We start from the raw sequence: 20,596 nt of genomic DNA on the forward strand, positions 1-20,596 counted from the left end.
TATCTCATTTAATCATGGTAAACAAAAACGTGAAACAATCTCAATTTTAATTTGGAGGTAAGGAATGATTATTGTGTTGATGAAATAACATCAATCTGTTAAAAGCTTACCTAATTGTAATAATTTAATACTCATTAAGCAAGATCTATTCCCAGTTGCTTCAAAAATTAATAGTATCAGAAATAATTGTGGTATCATAATTTATGATAATCCGATTAATTATATGTAAACCAAACAATACATTTAATTGAACAAAATCATGTTGAGTTTGTTCTTTTGTTTTTTTTTTCAGAGCATTTTCAAAAAATAGTTCCAAAAATTTTAAGAAAATGTATACTTCTGCTTGAATTTCGGGAATTCCCGGGAAATTTACAAATTTCCCGGGAAACGGGAAATATTTTTTTTCGGGAAATCCCGGGAATTCCCGGGAATTTTTTTCCCGGGACGGGAAATTGGACGCTCTACAATCAACTATGCACTGCGTTCACCCTTAAATCTTCACAAGTGATCAATTAGATACACTACACTAATTTTAGTATGGTTCGCATAAATAAAACAGTCCTGTGTTACTTATGACTTACCGTAATGACCGTCGTCGGTTTGTTTTATCTTTTTTCTCGACGGCCATCAGTCAAGAAGCAAATCGAAACTATACTACAAGTTGACAGCCGACGTTTTACGTCATTCACTTCCTGTTTGCTTGCAAGTGGAAGATTCTTGATATTTTGGGTAGTGATTGAGTTTACAGATTTACCGATTTTACTTATCACAGAAAAAAAAATGATGGTAATATTCATCAGGAATGGTGACAGATTTTATGGCAAAATAAATGATGAATTTTACCCCAGAAAATGATGAACTTCCATCAGTTTTTGATGAATATTCTTCAGATTCACATTATACACATTTTTTATGTAATATTACACAAATAAAGAGGTAATATTCAACCTAACAAATTTTCAACATTTCAAAATTCAACTTTTTTTTTCTGTGTAGTTATTTTCGGATTATATACGGATTAGCTACAAACAGCAAAAAACAGTTGAATTTTGAAATGTTGAAAATTTGGTAGGTTGAATATTACCTCTTTTTTGAGTAATATTACCTAAAAATTTGTAAAAATGTGAACCTGACGAATATTCATCAGAAACTGATGAAAATTCATAATTTTCTGATTCATTATAACACATTTATTTTGACACAAAATCTGTCACCATTTCCTGATGAATATTACCATCATTTTTTTCTGTGTACAAACAGCAAAGTAAAGTTTTTTTTGATTAGCTTTTAAAAAAATTGTAACGTTGGAAAACTGTGCAAATCCAAATATTTACGTCAAAAGGACAATTTCTTTGATCGTTATTAAATTTTCGTCAATACACTCAAACCCCGATGGTCTGACACCAACTGTTGTCAAACGAACGGGGTAATTTTTTAGTTTGACACCCCTTTTACACGGAGTTCACACAAACTACCAAACGTTTGTTTTGATAGTGTGCGTGATCGCCGTTTAAAAAGTGACAGTTCGACTAATGATGCCAAATGGCATCTTTGGGCATACCGAAGGCACCAAAAAAGTTTCAGCCGGATTAAAAAATACAAAAATTAAAAATTAAAGAAAAAAGACCGATTTCGAAGAGAACTGCTCTCTCGGGAAGGGATTTTCTGAACGATTTGGTGTCTTCGGCAAAGTTGAAGGACGATTTAAAAAAATAGCTACACTAAAATAATTACCAAAGAAAATATTCTTCTTTTACAAAAAGCTGAATTTCCAAAAACTGTATTTTTATGTATGTTTTAGTTAACCAAAACAGTTAACTTTTGAGCCACAGAGAAGTAAAGACTTTTTTTTCACGGAGATTTTTTTTAAGTAAATCATAATATTTAAAATATACTAATTTAAAAAAAAGCTGAATCGAATTTGCAAACAAAAAAAATGTGTCCATGTATGTTAATTTCTAAATGTCTGTTATTCAAATATCAAAAACTTTTGAATATGGGTCTCAAAATTCCGGCAGAAAATATTTGCCATCGTAAAAAGTTTCAAAATATGGAACTATCGCCGTTTCTCAACTGAAAAAAAAAACTCGTCAGAAATAGCATTTTTATGAAACGTTTTATGTACTTTTTGCACCCAGGCAACACCAATTTTGATTTGAAAATTACGTATTTTTTGTAACTTTGCAGGGTTATTTTTTTCGAATATAACATGGTTTTACAAAGTTGAAGAGCAGACAAATACTTAATTTATCATTATTTAATAGTTTCGTTCTTTAAATACATAAAAAAGTTCTTTTTAAATCCCTACATTCACGGTTTCGAGCTAGAAATCATTCAAACACGTGTCTTAGTGAAAACCCCGAAGAATTGTAGGGGGTTGTATTGCCTCATCGTCACGAAATATTTTAAAATGAACCTCTGATTCATGATCAGGGACCAAAATTACCTCTTAGTCTAAGAGTCTAAGACTAATGTTTCAGGAATATCGAAGCTTCAAATTAGAGGTACATATTATGTCACTAAAACAATCGATTGATATTTGACCTTTACAACAACTTTCGAGCATGAGCATGAGCATGAGCATGAGAGACCACCCATGGTTGTCCTTCTCCGTTGCTGAACAGGACCGTAATATCCTATCAACACAACCGGTCATACGCTTCAACGATCAAATAATGTTTCCCTTATCAACAGCATGCATGAATGCGCTGAAAAGATAAAACATCACGATCATCAAAACTAGAGCCGTTGCTAATAGGAAACAGTCGTTGGCCACCAACGGCGCCCGCCATGTCAGTTTGTAGATCTCGAGGGGATGAAACGGGAATGTTAGTTAGCACAGGCTGCTACCAAGGGTGGGTTCTATACGATATCCACACCCCCGCGTGTGCCGGAAAACTACTTCTACTTGGGATTTTGTTTGTGGGAAAGGGTAATGGCCAGGATTCATCATAGAGGATGATGATGTGGCCCAATAATCAATAAATTTCGTTGAGTGATAGGGTGATGTATTATGTATTCTCAAGGCAAACAGTCGGATGATGCGGATGAGACCATTCCCGGTTATTTGGTGTTGAGTTTAGCATAAATGATTCAATCTTAGACAGCCGGCTGTGGAAGGATAGAATCAAAATTATGTGTAATTAAAAGGTGAAATATTATACTCAGCGTAACACATTTACGTAGAGTTGACCTGAGACTATTTATACTTTAATGTTTTTATAAGATGAGCGACCAATTAATTACTGATGAGTTATGAGTTATCTGAAGGACTTGAACAATCGCGTTGAAACAATATTTGTCACCGTGCTTTACGAGCTATAATGCTAAAAGGTGATTTCGCGGGAAACGAATGGTCAAATATAATGTATATTATGCTAACGCAATTAAGAACGAATCAACCCATGAAACAATCGCGAATCATAGAACAAAGAAACCCGACTGACTAACGAGAAAGACGATCGCGATTTTGAACTTTACAATCTAACTAAGAAGAAAAAAAAGCCACGTCAATAGAAAGAAATAGACAAACATACAGGTCTCCACAAAACGGACTGCCTCAACTATCATCGTGACAACCAGAGCCAGCCGCACCTTCACACACACACGCACGCACTCACCCGGCAAACTCACCGACGACGAACGACGCAAAAAAACATGCGACCCGACGGACAGGCATCGCAAAACGGACTCATTTGACCTTTACAACAACTTTCAGAGCATAAATCGATTAACAAGAATTATCCCTCAATGTAAACAAAAAAAAAATAAACTTCTACGTCACTACGCCATTGGTTCAGGTACATTTCGCAGGCTTGCGTGCTTAATAGCGTGGCTCACGGATATATGAAAAAGACAAAAGTGTTCAATTTCGAACGCCTCGCCCGGAATTTTGTAGCATTATAGCCTCAGAAGCTAGCCCGAAATTTTGAGCGCATTTGGTTAATGATAAGTAGTTCCACTTTTGACCTGAAGTTATTAAGAAATTCCAATAAATTTAATTTATTTATTTTCAACTTTTTAACTCTTCTTCGAGAAAGTTTTCCTATGCCCTATGATTTTTTCTCAAAATAGAGGTTTCTTATAGGTTTTGATCCGGGGAACAACTTTGTAGAACATCATAAAGCGCTAGAAATTAATCCCGGAAAGATACAGGCAAATTTTTAGAGCACGTTAAATTTGTTTTCCAAACTCCAAAAAATATCCTGTATCTTTTCGGGATCAATCCCTAGCGCTTTGCGATGTTCTACAAAGTTGTTCCCCGGATCAAAACCTATAAGAAACTTGAGAATAGGAAAATTTGATTGGGTTTTGGGAAATTTTCTCTAAGAAGAGGTTAAAAGTGAAAATTTCCCATACTCAATTTTTAGAAGTTCCATACTAACTTCAGGCCAATGGTGGAAGTACTAAACCTTAACCTAGTGCGCTCAAAATTTCAGGCTATGTTCTGGGGCCATATTGCTACAAAATTCCGGGCGAGGCGTTCGAAATTGAACACTTTTGTCTTTTTCATATATCCGTGAGCCACGCTAGTGCTTAAACGCAACGTTGGGAAATCCGTCGCCGCGAATGACCGTGCGTCCCTTATTTCTGTGAAGGAGAGTCTGGAGGTCACTTTCTTCGTGGCCAGGCCCCCCTCCATTCATACCACACTGGCTGATGCAACACGCGCGATCGAAGCACGAAATAACACACACCCGAAGCGTACTAAATTGCTATGACGGCATCGTTTCACAGAGAAACAAAAAGGACAGAATTTTGTATTTAAATTTTCATTTTAATTAGTTAACTTATTTTATTTTTCTTGTTTCAGCTGTATACAACCAACAAAACTTAGATTATTTTTACCGAATTTGGTAAATTTTACCGTATTTTCAACTGCTGAACAGTTCGATAAAATCTAACACAAATTCGGTAATAAAGTTTGTTATTGTTCATGGAACTACCGATTTTCAGTCAAGTTTTGTTCATTTTGACAGATGGTTTACCGATCTAAACTATATGGATTTTTCTAATCCTGCATAGGTAAAGACATATAAGTGTGTATACTAAAAATAAGTTTAAAAAGAAATTTATTTATTTGTTTAATTTTTTCTTTCAAAGTTCAAAATTGAAAATAAGACCTACGAGACTTTTTCATTTTTAATCTTTTACAATATTGTTCAAAATTTCCTTGTTTGTGAACGGTGATTTTTACCGAAAAATACTTAGCCATATGATTCACCTTTCCTACTTTTTTGCTGTTAATTGAAGAAACATCGTTCGTTGAGTGCCGTGAAACACGAACGCGCAATCGACATTTTGAGTCGCGTGCTTTCGCCCACGCTCCCGGGAATGTCCGCCGATGTATGATGAATTAAGTTCCATTATGGTGCACGGGGAAAAAGTGACGCCTTGAACTAGAATCGATTCTGGGAATTATTTGCGCCCATCAATTCCTAGATTATAATTTTTGCATTTTTTTTTGTTTTTTTTTTCAGATTTGTCAGGCGTTAGCATATTTTTTGGATTTCTTTAAAGTTTCAAATCAAATCAAAAAAACCTGAATATTATGGTACAAAATACATGTTATACATGTTATTCCCTGGGCCTTGTAAAGTCAAGGGGCATGATTTGATCCTAGTGCATTAGTTAAAATTTGGGTATACATTCTTTTTTATGAGCACTATGGACACCACTTCATGCTACGAGAACTCGCTTTGTCGCAGCCCCAGGGCTTAAGCGTTGACCGATAAGCTGTCTTCGTGAACTAGATAGTTCTCCGATAGTGAAAATATCACAATTGCACAAGACACCGCTGCTTCTGTGACTTTTTCACTATCACAATCTGGGATTTAGGTTGGGACTTCAGGATAGTACAATTGATTTGTTGCTTAGCATTAGCATTTAAAATAAATCTGTATCCTTTCCAAATCTATTTGATGATAAATTTAGTTGCAATTGTTAAGTAAGAGTAATGCTGTCAATAAACTTTGATTGATGTAGAATACTAGGCATTCTTTTATGTCAAATTGTCCATAGAGTCTCGATCAATCAATAATGTAATGATATCGGACAAAATTCGTTGATCTGTTGAACTAACAATTTTCGGATTATGGTTGTATCGACCATTGTTGCGAATCGAGGAACTACGGATCTTTTGACGTAAATGGTCATTTCTTTTTCAAATCGCGATTTCTATCCTATTTGTATATCAGTTCATACATTTTTATTGTTATTGATAGAAGTAGTACTACAACAGTTAAAGGAACGTTTACTTTTGAACATTAAGTTTAGAGGTTTTTAGATTAAAGTTTAGATTTTCAATCCAAAGTAGTTAGCAAATGAATATTTGGACTTAAATGAATAATTGAACATTTTGGACTTATGAATAACACTCAACTGTGCATTTATTCTAGAGTCAGATCCATACAGCGTCAGTGTTTATTTGGTCGAAGTGTACTAATTCATTGGCAGATCTGATTCTAGTTGTAATGTACGACAAGACTACTGACGGACGTGACAGGACGAGGGCCCAGTTTAGAGGTTTCAACATCAACGATGTGCGGCTGGACCACCTTCCCAAAAAAAAAAAAAATACATGTTATACATGTTATTATTTGCAATTGCATTTTAAATATGAACAAATGAACTTTCATCTCTCTAACTTTTTACTTCCATTCCAGCTAGTTTTTGCTAACTTTTACTGCAAAAGTAGGTTACTTTTGGTGTTACGATATTTTTTCTTTGTGTGTGCAACGACATTTATACGCATGGCGTGGTAATTTTAAAATGTTCTTTCTTATTCCATTTTTCTTCAGCAAAAAATGTAAGTTTAAGTAAATTAAGAATGATTTTTATTTTCCTAAAAGCGAAATATGTTTTTTAAGAGAAAAAAATATCAACAATGCATAAATTTTGTCAGCTATTTTTGAAGCTCATTTCTCACTCTTTATTTTAAATTTATAAATCTATGATAAACAAATTTTAAGGAAATGGCCTTTAGCAGGTTTTTGAGCTCGGGGGGCTCGTCCGTCACTTTCGCCACTCATCAACTCGCACCCATTGACGTCAGAGTGGAGGCACTTCGTCAACATCGGTTGTTCCTTTAATTGATGGCAATAAAATGTTTGTTTTTTTGTTCACTTCGCACGAGATGGGGTGTGACCCTTTCAATTCACTCAAGTTCGGAACAGGAAAAAAAACGGTTCGAGGAGACTGTTGATTGTGAAATTGTGATAAAATGCGATATGACAAAGGCGCCAGTGGAATTTTTTGACGGAGAATTTTGGCCTCTTTTTTCAACAAGTTTCAATTGTTTAAATATTATGGCAGCGCAAAACTAATTGTAACGAAGATAAATTGGACTTGTTTGTCACACGCGAAATGACGCGATTATTGTACGTGTCGAAAAGAATTCAATCGGCCTTTACAAAGTTGCGATGCTTCATTGAGTGAAGATCATGGAAGATTTCAGTTTCAATGAGTTGATTTGGCATCCACGATATCGACTTAAACTTCGTTTTTTGGTATTAAAAAGCATAAAAATCAATTCCATTGAATTGTGAATTAAAATAATTTTCCCCAAACTTATTTTTCAACAGTTATTTTATTTTAACAAATAAAAATCTATAAAATATAATATTTTTATAGAAAATCTTATTAACTATTTTTTTTATTTTGTTCACAGCTAACCTTTTATTTATTTCCTTTTCGAATTTGCCGTATAGCATTTTTATTTTTTTTTCATTTTGACGTTTTTTTAACTTTGCATGAATTGAATGTTTTATAGAGTGTTAAAATTCCTTCAAAGTTAAATTCTTCCCAAATTTTCGTAATATTACTATTCTGGATTTTTTCAATGACCATTAGAAATTAACTAGAAAGGCATAAAATATTTGCAGTTTATTTTTAATTTCTCAAATAAGGTAAAAATATTTTTAAACCCTTTTTTGCTTGCATTTATGTTTGATTTGATCATAAATAAGCAGCATTATTTGTTCATTCTTTCTATAAAAAGGCCAGATTTTTTTAAACATTTAAAACCGAAAGTTCTTTCAAATGAGCAATTCTCTCCCAAAACCGGAAATTGATTCTGAAAAAAAAAATTTTGAGGGTCACCAAACCGCACCCAATTTTCAATTCAGTTATCTCAGGAGCTATTGGTCAGATTTTCAATGTCAAGCAGTTGATAAGACATTGTTATTATTATTTTCACTGAGATCTTCTGAAACGCGCATCTTGAGAAGGGATCCTCTTCTCAATCTGGTGTCTTCGACATAACCTACAACTTTGTTAGGAAATTCCCATTTTTTACAAATTTTTGTTTGTGATAGGTGACAGAACAGTCCAATCGTCTTCACCACGACCACCTGATTTTGACATTCTGCTTTCGTTCGTTTTACACACAAACGAATGAGTGCTACGCAAAGTCACTCACACAGTCATTGACTTACCTCTAGAAATACATTCGCTAAGAGAACGGTCGTTTGACATTCTACCGAGATTCCGATAATCTCTCCCATGATCGCATTCAAATGACTCCTGTCACCACGCAGCAAACACAAGGAAGAGAGAGAAGAAAAATGAGAGAAAGAGAACGTTGTCTTGTTCGGGCGGCTGCTTGAGTGGTGCTCATTTTTCGTTCGTTTTGTCTTTGTGTTTACGTTCACCAAGCGTCGCCAAGCGAGGCGCTGTGTTTGAGCGAACAAATTTTGATTTCGGAAATAATCGCTGACAGAAAGTTCTATCAAATGAGCAATTCTCTCCCAAAACCGGAAATTGATTTTATTTGTATTTTTTTATTTGGCTCAAACTTTATCGGGGCCTTCCCTATGACCAAAGAAGCCATTTTGCATCAATAGTTTGTCCATATGATTTTCCATACAAATTAGGCAGCTGTCCATACAAAAATGATATATGAAAATTCAAAAATCTGTATCTTTTGAAGGATTTTTTCGATCGATTTGGTGTCTTCGGCAAAGTTATTGGTATGGATAAGGACTACACTGAGAAAAAAAAATATACACGGTTAAAAAAAATTTGGTTATTTTTAATTTCACTTTTTGTCAATAAAATTTGATTTGCAAAAAAACACTATTTTTATTTTTTTCTATTTTCTAATATATTTTTGGGGACATCAAATGCCAACTTTTCAGAAATTTACAGAACGGGCCCGTTCGGAAAAAATCTTTGACCGAGTTATGAATTTTTGAATCAATACTGATTTTTGCATAAAATCGAAAAACAGGTCGCAAAAATCAAATTAGCAATCAAAAAGTACTTTAGTGAAATTTTGATAAAGGGCACCGTTTTCAAGTTATAGCCATTTTTTCGTGACTTTTTTGAAAGTAGTCTCAGTTATTCGGTTTTTTTTAATTAGTGCCCATGTTTGCCCACTTTTGAAGACAATATTTTTGGAAAGCTGAGAAAATTCTCTATATTTTGCTTTTTTGAACTTTTTTTTTTTCCTAAAACTTTTTTGAACTTTGTTGATACGACCCTTTTTTTCATAAAATTATTTTTAATTTGGTCCTTTTCGGTACTGGGACCTGGTTAGGACCGAGTCGTGATACGACCCTTAGCTGCTGAGATATTGCCATGCAAAGATTTAAAAACAGGAAAATTGATGTTTTCTCACCCAAAGAACCCACCATTTTCTAATGTCGATATCTCAGCAACTAATTGTCCGATTTTCAATGTTAAAATATGAAACATTCGTGAAATTTTGCGATCTTTTCGAAAACTATATTTTCAAAGTTTTGGAATCAAGACTAACATTTCTAAAGGGCCAAACATTCAATATTACGCTTTTTTTTAATGTTAGTCTTGATTCAAAAATTTAGAAAATATTTTTTTCGAATTCAACTTTGCATGCTTTTTGTTTATTTAATTACCGTTGCAATTTTAGAAAATTCAGGAGTCTTTAGTCTGTTTTAAAAAGCCAATCATCGATTTCCCGAAACCGCCACCCTGTCGCACGATGCTCCATCTATCAATAACCAGATTGACAATCTGGCGGCTGTCCTTCGCTGGCAATCTGCGCCAATTGCAAGCCGATATGTATGCGTGGCAATCTTTCATTGAATGTCGTCGATCGATCGAATTGATTGGAATTGATTCGCCCCCACGACAACAACCCACAAAACAGCATGACGCAATAGTTTAACTAGATTGACAAATTGATGATTGTTCAACTTATTTCTCTTCTTTCGCTTTCAGATGCCTGCCTGCGCTGCCAGGCCGAGAGCAAAAAGGACACGCTCGGGCGCCAGGATTGCGTCGTTGTTTGGGGCGAGTGCAACCACTCCTTCCATCACTGCTGCATGTCGCTGTGGATCAAGCAGAACAATCGGTGCCCACTGTGCCAGCAGGAATGGTCCATCCAGCGCATGGGCAAGTAAGCCCCAGGAAGTGACCCCCGCACCGGAAGGAATCTCTCGTTTTTTGTTTGTTTTTTTGGTGAATGGTTTTATTTCCTTCGATAAAGTGTGCTTAAAAACGTGAATAAATAAAATTGCAAATCTGCTATCAATCAGAAGCCTAAGCCGTCTGTGGAATGCTATACCGAACGTACTTGTCCAGCTGGAACTCCTCCTCGTTGTAGTCTTCGTCCACCACAAACACCTGCACAAAGTCGTCAAATTCGTACTTTCGCTTCATGAACACGTCCGTCAGCTGCAGGTTACTGATCGTAATCAGTCCCAACCGCACCGGGCAAACCGTCAGCCCAAAGTCCTTGAACTTGCCCGGCTCGAGCGGCCCCAGCGAGATCTCCGTTTGGCCGGTGTAGCCGCAGCCGATCTTGGTTTTGGTGTTCAGGTGCATCACCAGGTCCATCGAGCGCTCGCTCGTGTTGGTCACGCGGCACCGGAAGTCGAACGCGTCGCCGATCTTGACCGTACTGTTGGCCTCGGTGACGGCCAGCCGCAGGTCGCCGTACTCGATGGGCTAAAATAATTTTCGGTTATCAGCTGGAAACTCTAAAAATTCAATATTAAAACTCACACTCCGCTGCAGCTGACTCGTCTGCAGCCGTCCCCTTTCGCCCAGATTCGACCGCCACACGATGTCCAGCTTGCCGATATTGTTAGCCGCCTTCAGCGCCTTCGGATCGTTCAAAATCTCCGCAATCGGCTTGATGCAGTACAGAAACTGGCAACTATTTTGCGGCTGCAGCATCGTCCGCTGCGAAAACACCGACTCCCCGGTCGGCAGGTTGTTCAACGGCACCACCGTGTACTGCTCCGAACTCTCCAGCTCAACCTTCTCCAAACAAATTGGCCCCACGGTAATGTTCTGTATCTGTGCCTCAAGGTACACTTCGTCGGTTTCCGCGTTGTAAAATTTCGTCTTCACGTCCAACGGCTTCACCACCTGGAACTTGAAAAACTTCCGGAACGAAGTCTCCAGCCCGGCCGGCGTCATATAAGAAACCTCGCACACCAAAATGTGCGTTCCAATCTCCTTCACCTCGTGATGAATCACATCGTCCATCGTTTCGTCCGGGTTCAACGTCTGCGGCCCCTCCTTGTCCACGTGAATCGGCAAGCTGATCCGCGTATTATTCGACTGCAAATCCGCCTTCACCGTCACACTGCTGACCGGATGCGCCCGACAGTTGTGCACGCAAACGTAGCTGGAAAACGTTTCGCCCAGGTAAATGTTGCCGAAACTTTGCGGCAGCAGCATCATTTGGCCCGCCGTCAGGGTTTCGGCGCCCTGCACCGTCGTGGCCGTTCCCCGCAGGATCTTGTCGAACGTGTTCTGCGGCAGGTCTTTGGCCTCGGCCGTCACGATCTGCGAGCTGACCAGGGTGGGCCGCGTCAGGCGCATCACTAGAAGTTTGAAATTGTGTAAATTTTGGTGTAAATACCTTCACATAAAAAAAAATAGAAATCTTGATGCATAACAAAATCTTGGAGAACATTAATTTCACTAATGTGTTATTTACCTTTAAGCGCAAGTAAATGTTCCGTTTGTTCAGTCATTGTAGTACAGTTTGTTAAAATAGATATTCCTTGATTAACGCTATTATTTTATAAGAAATCAAAATTTTGCTGCAAATCTTGCAATTTTTGCTCACACGAAAACCAAAACAAATTGATGTCATTTCTTATCTACACTGAAATAAATTGTACCTCTTGCTTCGCTATTCTACACTCTCGCGAGAAATTGCTCAACCAAAGAGAATTCCCTTCTATCTGGCTCAACTTTTGGGTAATTAGTATTCGAAAAAGCTTTCCCCTGCATTTCAATCAGTTGCTTTGTTTTGTTTTGTTTCGTAATGAACAGCTGTTCTTTTGTTCTGGCATTGTTTTGGTGCCGTAAATGACAGCTTGTGATGGCTACGGTCGAACTGCTTGTATTTGGTGAGATATATATGTCGCCCATGGATTCAACTAGAAGAAAAAGTTGAAGTTTTCAGCGGAGGTGTTATAAATTCTGTAAAATTCTTAATATTTGACGAATCTTTTTGAAATCTTCTGGATAGTTGTTCCCTGGAACACAAACTTTGAGCTTGTGAGGTTTTTGAAAAATGTAAAATTTTTTAAAGGGCTCAAAACTGGCAAAAATCAAAACGCACCAATTATACGGGTAAAATCCACGTAAAATCCTCCTTAACATTCCAACGCCCAAAGCTCCATAAACGTTGAAACGATAACTTCAACTCGCTGGTTCTCGGGCAAAACTCAACCAATCAAGATGATTCTTCTTTCCAGTGATTTGTTAGGATGTCTAGATGATTCTAAAACTTTGCAGAACTTAATTTGATGAAATCTGTAATTTTTGCGATCAAAAACATCGTTCCAACTTCGAATAAATAAATAATGTAAATTTACAGGAATATTTTTTTCTTGTAGTATATTTCCTTCACTGTCCATTGTTTTGAAATTTCACCTTTTTCTTAAGCAAGTGAGGTTCGAGCCCTTACTCAATTTATGGAATGATTAAAGGATTAACACAAATATTACTATTGTACTTTTGAAAAACTTTTTTAAAATGCTTAGGACCAAAATATTGTAACAAAACACCGTGACAAAAGAAATAGCAACAGATAATAATGACACAGTTTTTGCTTTAATGAAAGTTGATAGGCACACTATAGATCTCGGATTAGTTTTCAAATGTACTTAAGAGCCATTGATAAACAAAGCCCTTTTTGCATCAGTGTTCGACCTTTTTACGATCAACTAATTTCAAAAATACTTGAGATTGTTCATCAACACGTCTTTCAAGTGGCCTAATTAAAAAATAAATGAAATTTTGTTTCAATTTGGAAAAAAACGAAAATTAGTGTCGGAGGTCACGGAGGCTCTTACGGCTTTTTGAAAACTCACCCGAGAGATGGTTAGGCGCTTATACTTATACATCAAACCCTACGTAATGTACCACCCCCGGCCGAGTTAAAATGCGTAACCGGAAAAGAAGGTGTGCATGCCTGGCACGAACACTCAAAGCGTGTTGCTCGTACTGACTCAGAGCAAGGGTGAGATGTAGGTGTAAGGGTAGTGCGTGTTCGTCGGGAACCTGGTGCATAAGATCGGTCAAGGCCCGTTCTTACACTGAAAATTGAGAATTGCGAATTTAAAAAAAAAATGAATTTTAAATTTTTGAGTTTAAGAATTTTAGTTCTTGGGATTTTTGAATTTCGGAATTTAAGAATTTTAACCTATATAATATTAACGATTTTTTTAAGAGCAGTGAATGATGTTTCATGAATTTTCCCTCTGATTTATTCCTTTCTGAACAAAAACCAATGTCCAGCCTTTTGATGTATTGCCTTTTAAGGTTCAAAGAATCTGAATGGAAATATTTTTTTCAAAACCATTTTATTTTTAAAGAACCTATCATAAATGAAAAGATTTAATAAACCAAGAGATTTTTTTACAATTATTTAAACACTGGAACGCCCAACGCATGTCCAACTTACACGGACGCCCAAGCCTCCCAAAAAAAGGTGGAACGGTAACTTCTACTCGCTTGTTCTCGGGCCTAACTCAACCAATCAAGATGATTCTTGATTAACAACATTAACAAAGAAAATTTGCTAGGCACCATTTCGACGGTAACATTTCAAAAGGCATCATGTACATTTTGACACTTTCTGGGTTATTGCATATTCTGAAAGTACTCCTTATAAGCTACCTCTCCACCAAAAATGAGCAAAAGTTACTTCAGTAAAGTCTGTTTAATCATGATTTTAAATAAAGTAACATAAACATAATCTCTGCCATCAGCAGTCCCTGTTTATATAGCCCTGTCAACCTGTCAAACAAAAGACTACATAAACCTCGTGACGAAAAAAAAGCACCATGAACAAAGCGCCATGTACATTCGGTGAAGAAAAACGAATCATAACAAAGCGCCCCCCTCAATGACAGCAGGGTGATATAGACGTTGGTGATTTCAAAAGAAGTTATGTTTGTTTTTCTTAAGTAAAATTACGGAAATGATGTTTTATTGAATTTGCATGATCAAGTATCAATAAAAGCAACGTTTTTCATCGTTTTTCATCGTTTGTAATCATTAGAACATCTTCTTTTGCTTTTACAATAAAATGGGAATTGAAAAATGATGCTCAAAATTCAAAAGCGTTTTTCTCAAAACGCATGGTTCGTAAATACATGATGCTTTTTGAAATGTTGGCAAAATGTTGGCGTCGATTTACCCAAAACGGATCATTTCGAACCCGGCGTGCAATCCCAAGCTGAGGGCTAATTTGACGCACCAAAGAAAAAGAAAAAAAAACAATAATGGCGTCATCCTGTTTGGAAGTTTGAAAAATAAACCTCCGCACCTTAAATTTCAAATCGCAGCAACCATGGATTTAAACTCGAGTCTCCGCGGTGACAGCCAGCTGGATTTTTCGCTCAACTCCAGCTTGGACCCGGCAGGCGACCAAAAACGGCGAAGGTAGGAGGAATTTCCGGATTTCCCGGGAATTTTGTTGTGTTGCGATAGGTATCTGAAAATAATAACATTTAAATTTCATCATCAGCTCATCCCGATCGATCAAACGGAAACGTTTCGACGACGAGATTGTCGAGTTCAGTTTGGGGCTGCCGCCGGTGCAGATTAAAAGTGGCGTTGCGGGGAATCGAACACGAACAGTTTCGCAAACCCTTGCGTTTGGATCTCCGGCTGTTCCCGTGACGGCGGCAGTTGCGACAGCTGTAGCGGGCCCTAGTATTGTTCAACCGGCACCACCGGCGGCTGTTTCCGTATCTCCTGCGACGGTCGAACCGCCGCTGATTGCTCCCGTTCCGCAGACTCCGGTGGCTGCGGTTCCGCAGATTCCGGTTGTCGCGACGATGCCGCTTCCGCCGCCGACGGTTCCGAATCCCGCGACGAGTATGCTCCAGCAGCTGAACTCGAATGCGTCGGTCAACGAGAAGAAGAAATCGCTCAAGGCCAGTAAGAAGAACAAGAAGAAGGGCGGAGGGCAAACGTTGGCCACGAAAGATCTGGGTCGGTGGAAGCCGGTGGATGATCTGGCGCTGATCACGGGAATCTTGCAGACGAACGACCTGCGGATGGTGCACCGGGGAACAAAGTTTTCGTGCAAATTTACCATCCAGGAGATGCAAGCCCGTTGGTACTCGCTGCTGTACGATGAACCCATTTCGCGGATTGCCGTGGCCGCCATGAGGAATCTGCACCCGGAAGTGGTGGAAAACGTCCAGAGCAAGGCACTTTACTCGGTGGCCGAAGAGGAACTGCTCGGGACGATCAAGTCCAACTCGAACCCAACGCTGGAGACGTTCCAGGAGCTGCTGGACAAGAATTCAACCATTTTCTACCAAGCTCGCACCTCGAAGGCTCTGTTCGGTCACTGGCAGCTGATGAAGCAGTATTCGCTGCTCCCGGACCAATCCGTCCAGTCGCTGCCCAAAAGTGACAACATCCTGCTTTCGTTCTCCGAAACCGAAGACCTCATCAACGACTCCGACCTGGTGGACAACCGCGACGAGACGCTCGAAATCGAACTCGCGCTGGCCGATCGCAAAAGCAAGAAGGAAATTCGCAGCCTCGAAAACGAACTGTCCCGCTGGAACGTGCTGGTCGATTCGCTGACCGGGGTCGGCTTCTCGCCGGATTTTGACAGCCAAACGTTGGCGGTGCTGCGCGGACGGCTCGTGCGCTTCCTGATGCGTTCGCGCGAGATCGTGTTTGGCCGCTCGACCAAGGACGCCACCGTCGATGTGGACTTTTCGCTGGAGGGCCCCGCGTACAAGGTGTCCCGCAAGCAGGGCACGATCAAGCTGCGCAGCAACGGGGACTTTTTCATCACGAACGAGGGCAAGCGGCCGCTGTACATTGACGGGACGGCGCTACTGTACGGGAACAAGGCCCGGCTGAACAACAACTGCGTCATTGAGGTGAGTTTGGGATTCTTTCATTTCTTGATCTTACATTAATTTTCGGCAACCTTTCAGATCTCCAGCTTGCGGTTCATCTTCCTGATTAACCACGATCTGATCAATGCGATTCGTCATGAGAGCGCCAAAATGAACATACCTTTGAACTAAGAAGAACGTTGGCCGGAAATTTCGGGACGGTTTAATTTGTACCTTGTAAGCAAACAACTAGAATTAGTCGGAATATAAACTAGCTGCTAAGAAAACAGTTGTCGATGATTTTATTGTGCATCCGAAAGTTCATTCTTATTGTGGGACTGTGATAAAAAGAGCAACATTTAGCTTGTATTTTACGGGTAGATTATGGATGTATTTATTAATTCTGCGTTAGCAATAAAGTATTACGAAAGAGCAAACATATTGAATTAGATGCAAAAGCGTTAGCCGCCCCATCATCTTCCTTACTTCTTATCATCGCCCTCCTTGTCCTTCTTGTCCTTGTTGAGCGACCCGACGGCGTCGCGGATCGCCTCCGAGTGCGGATCAACGCCGGGCAGATTCTCCAGCACGCTCTGCAGGAACTCGGGATCGGTGATGACCTCGTTGATGTCCTCGTCGACCTCCATCGGCGTTTCGTCCTTCTTCTGGCGCTTGGCCGGCTGCGAAATGGGCGTTTCCTGCTGGGCGTCCTGCATGGACATTTGCATGGCGAACGCAATCTGCTCCTCCTCGGTCATGTTGGCAAAGTCGGGCATCGCATCGTCCGAGGACAGTGCCAGGGCACGTTCCAGCAGCGCTTCCTCCGTGTTGGGCTGCACAACCGGTGCACCACTGCCGGAAGAGCTTCCTTCCTGGGCAGGAACGGCCACGCCAGCTTCTGCGCCACTGTCGGCCTGGGCGCGGCGCGTTTCGTCCTCCTGGCGCTGGCGTTGCTCTTCCATCGAGACACGCAGGGCCAACGCCAACTCCGGATCTTCGTTCGGATCGACGCCAAACTCGAATCCGGCTCCACCCAGTCCCGCACCTCCGGTTCCATCCTCACCCTGAATAATCGGCGAAGAAATCAACGCCTCGGACAGCACGGACCCACGCGGAACGCAAACCAGGTGCGATCCGGTACCATCCTTGCCGTTCAACACACTGATAAACGCCGTGAAGACGTCGTTGTTCTTCTGGTGATCCCCGAAGCTTACAATGTCCACGTTGACCTTCTCCTTCTTCAACTTTTTAGCCAGCTTGACCAGATCCGCCTCGTCGTGCGCAACCGGCGATCCAACAAACACCACGATCCGCATCTTGTGGTTCTTGCCTAAAAGAATATCGATTAATCTCACTTAAAACAAATACACCCCCCTTCCCGACGCTGGAACCTACCCTGGCGATGCTTCAGCACCAGGTGCGCAATCCGCAGCCCCGTCAGCAGGTTAATGTCCCCGTTCGGGTTAACCAGGTGCAGCTTGGACAGGATGCGGCCCACGTCGCTCGTCAGCGTGGCCAGCACCTCGGTCGTGTTGGACATCGTCATCAGGCCGACGTTGTTCTCCGGGTTCGAGCGGACCTTCGACAGACACACCAGGTTCACGCCGTCCTTTTGTGCGTTCAGTCGGGTCGGGAAGTAGTCGCCGTTGCGCTGGTAATCGCTGTTGTCGAAGCACAGCATCGTACTTTCCAGGACCATCTTGCTGTGTGGGGTTTTTAGAAACTGTTTCCGTGGAGTATTTATGCAGGATTTTTACGTTTAATTAGAAAATTTTATTGTTCCAGAAATCGAATCGCCAAGCAAACGAAATGTCGCACACAAAATGCCTTGTAATCGTCCGTTTGACAGATGACGCGTGATTCACTTGCTTTGTGATGGGTGGCGACCGGAGTGAGGTGAGCCCTCTTGCACGCCCAATCAATGTTGGGCTAGTTTGGTGCAGCATTTTATGCAGTACTTTTTGTACTCATTCAAAGAGTAAACTGTTGTTTCTATCATCAACAAAGCCTTCACACAAACTCTGAATTCAGTTACATTAATTGAAATTTATTTGAAATTAATTGAAATTTGGATGTCACCTGAAAAAGCAGCTTTTTATTTTTTCAAGTTTTCATTTTGTAAAGGGTATAAATTGAAGAAAATAAACTTGTTTTATGCCGGGACCGGTGGTGTACTGCCGTTCCACGCATAAATGTCCCATGCTCAAAAAAGTGCAACTGCTATAAGGCTTTCTAGTCAGAAATTTACCAACACATTCAAAGCATGTTGACATGACAGCTGGACGTTTGTTTGCATCAGGTTTCCTATCTCTTTCTAGCAAATTTTTTTTGTCAAGCGACTTCTAGCTGGTTTATTTGAATGACTGCCCGATATGTCAGCCAACATACTTCGCAGGGCTGTGACAGCTACAGCTCGATCAAACGCATGAGGACACTGTGACGAGGAGTTCGCCTTATAAGGCTTTCTAGGCCCAGTGAAAAAAATATAATTTAACTCAAAAATGACGAACTCCTCGTCACAGTGTCCTGATGCAAACAATGATCGAGCTGTAGCTGTCACAGCCCTGCGAAGTATGTTGGCTGACATATCGGGCAGTCAATCAAAAAAACCAGCTAGAAGTCGCCTGACAAAAAAATTTTGCTGGAAAGAGATAGGAAACCTGATGCAAACAAACGTCCAGCTGTCATGTAAACATACTTTGAATGTGTTGGTAAATTTCTGACTAGAAAGCCTTATTGTCCCGTGGATTCATCCTATCGAGAAATTAAAAAGTGAGAGTGTGTGCAACATGGAGTTAAACTTTCTGTGCAGTTGCTGTGAAGGTTTCCTTGGCACTTCGAAAAGTTTAACTCCATGTTGCACGCACACACTTTCACTTTTAATTTCTCTATAGACCCCTAATCATCCCTTTTAGCAGTTTATCAGTAATCCTCTTGCTAACCAACGGGTAAACAAGAGACAATACTTTGTAAAACTAATGATTGGCGAGTTGGATCAACTGTGGTCTTAGCCTTACCCCCCAAAGGAAAAAAAAACTAATGATTTCTTGAAATAAAATACTTGGTGGGACAAATAGACTTGGTGGGGGGAGGGGGGTTGTCGCAAGCATGACAAAGTGTGACAAAGGGGGGAGAGGGGGCCTGTGAGACTGTGACGTCACGCTAGAGTATTTCTTGAATACACTCAAACCCCGATGGTTTGACACCAACCATTGAGCAGTTCTCTCAGATTTCGGTCATTCGATTTTTTTTTTTTGTATTTTTTAATCTGACTGAAACTTTTTTGGTGCCTTCTGTATGCCCAAAGAAGCCATTTTGCATCATTAGTATGTCCATATAATTTTCCATACAAATTTGGCAGCTGTCCATATAAAAATGATGTATGAAAGTCAAAAATATGTATCTTTTGAAGGAATTTTTTGATCGATTTGGTGTCTTGGGCAAAGTTGTAGTTATGGATACGGACTACACTGAAAAAAAAATGATACACGGTAAAAAAATTGTGATTTTTTATTTAACTTTTTGTCACTAAAACTTGATTTGCAGAAAACACTTGTTTAATTTTTTCATTTTTTTTTATATGTCTTAGAGGACATCAAACTTTTCAGAAATTTCCATTTTTCGATGTAGAATCAAATTTGCAATCAAAAAGTACACTAGTGAAATATTGATAAAGTGCTCCGTTTTCCAGTTTAAGCCATTTTTAGGAACTTTTTTGAAAATAGTCGCAGTTTTTCATTGTTTTTAAATCAGTGCACATGTTTGCCCACCTTTGAAAAAAACTTGTTGATACGACCATTAGTTGCTGAGATATTGCCATGCAAGTGTTTAAAAACAGGAAAAATATGTTTTTTAAGTCTCACCCAAACAACCCACCGTTTTCTAATGTCGATATCTCAGCAACTAATGGTTCGATTTTCAATGTTAAAATATGAAACATTCTTGAAATTTTCCGATCTTTTCGATTTTTTTAAACCAAGACTAATATTTTAAAAGGGCGTAATATTGAATATTTGGCCCTATTGAAATGTTAGTCTTGATTTAAAATTTTGAATACACTCAAACCCCGATGGTTTGACACCAACTGTTGTCAAACGAACGGGGTCACTTTTTAGTTTGACACCCCTTTTACACGGAGTTCACACGCACTACCAAACGATTGTTGTGATAGTGTGCGTGAGCGCTGTATAAAAAGTGACAGTTCGTCACTTTTTAGTTTGACTTTGACCAACCAACGGGGTACAAACTAAAAAAGTGTCAAACGAAAAAGTGACCAA

At 39.6% G+C, this 20,596-nt stretch overlaps 4 protein-coding genes across 4 annotated transcripts in view; 2 read left to right on the forward strand and 2 right to left on the reverse strand.

Moving 5' to 3' along the window:
* LOC120419990 (RING-box protein 2) overlaps positions 1 to 10,519 on the forward strand; it is a 96,175-nt gene extending 85,656 nt beyond the window's left edge. The window contains exon 2 of the mRNA XM_039582872.2: positions 10,201 to 10,519. Within this exon, the coding sequence (XP_039438806.1) occupies positions 10,201 to 10,382 (182 nt within the window). The 3' untranslated portion in view covers positions 10,383 to 10,519. The remainder of the gene's footprint in view (positions 1 to 10,200) is intronic.
* LOC120419989 (probable trafficking protein particle complex subunit 13 homolog) lies at positions 6,365 to 12,087 on the reverse strand. The gene is made up of 5 exons (XM_039582870.2): positions 11,933 to 12,087; positions 10,987 to 11,816; positions 10,556 to 10,929; positions 8,436 to 8,523; positions 6,365 to 6,557 (listed from the first exon to the last, which is right to left on the reverse strand). The coding sequence occupies exons 1-5, from the start codon at positions 11,967 to 11,969 to the stop codon at positions 6,465 to 6,467; spliced, it is 1,422 nt and encodes a 473-aa protein (XP_039438804.2). The 5' UTR covers positions 11,970 to 12,087; the 3' UTR covers positions 6,365 to 6,464.
* A 2,630-nt stretch (positions 12,088 to 14,717) lies between these two features.
* LOC120419980 (microspherule protein 1) lies at positions 14,718 to 16,578 on the forward strand. The gene is made up of 3 exons (XM_039582858.2): positions 14,718 to 14,895; positions 14,981 to 16,361; positions 16,419 to 16,578. Exons 1-3 carry the CDS (start codon positions 14,804 to 14,806, stop codon positions 16,509 to 16,511), a joined length of 1,566 nt encoding a protein of 521 aa, XP_039438792.1. The 5' UTR covers positions 14,718 to 14,803; the 3' UTR covers positions 16,512 to 16,578.
* A 105-nt stretch (positions 16,579 to 16,683) lies between these two features.
* LOC120419981 (26S proteasome non-ATPase regulatory subunit 4) lies at positions 16,684 to 18,136 on the reverse strand. The gene is made up of 2 exons (XM_039582859.2): positions 17,715 to 18,136; positions 16,684 to 17,649 (listed from the first exon to the last, which is right to left on the reverse strand). Exons 1-2 carry the CDS (start codon positions 18,016 to 18,018, stop codon positions 16,802 to 16,804), a joined length of 1,152 nt encoding a protein of 383 aa, XP_039438793.1. The 5' UTR covers positions 18,019 to 18,136; the 3' UTR covers positions 16,684 to 16,801.
* Positions 18,137 to 20,596: the final 2,460 nt, after the last annotated feature.

The sequence above is a fragment of the Culex pipiens genome, chromosome 3, assembly GCF_016801865.2.
Source record: "Culex pipiens pallens isolate TS chromosome 3, TS_CPP_V2, whole genome shotgun sequence".
Lineage (NCBI taxonomy): Eukaryota > Metazoa > Arthropoda > Insecta > Diptera > Culicidae > Culex > Culex pipiens.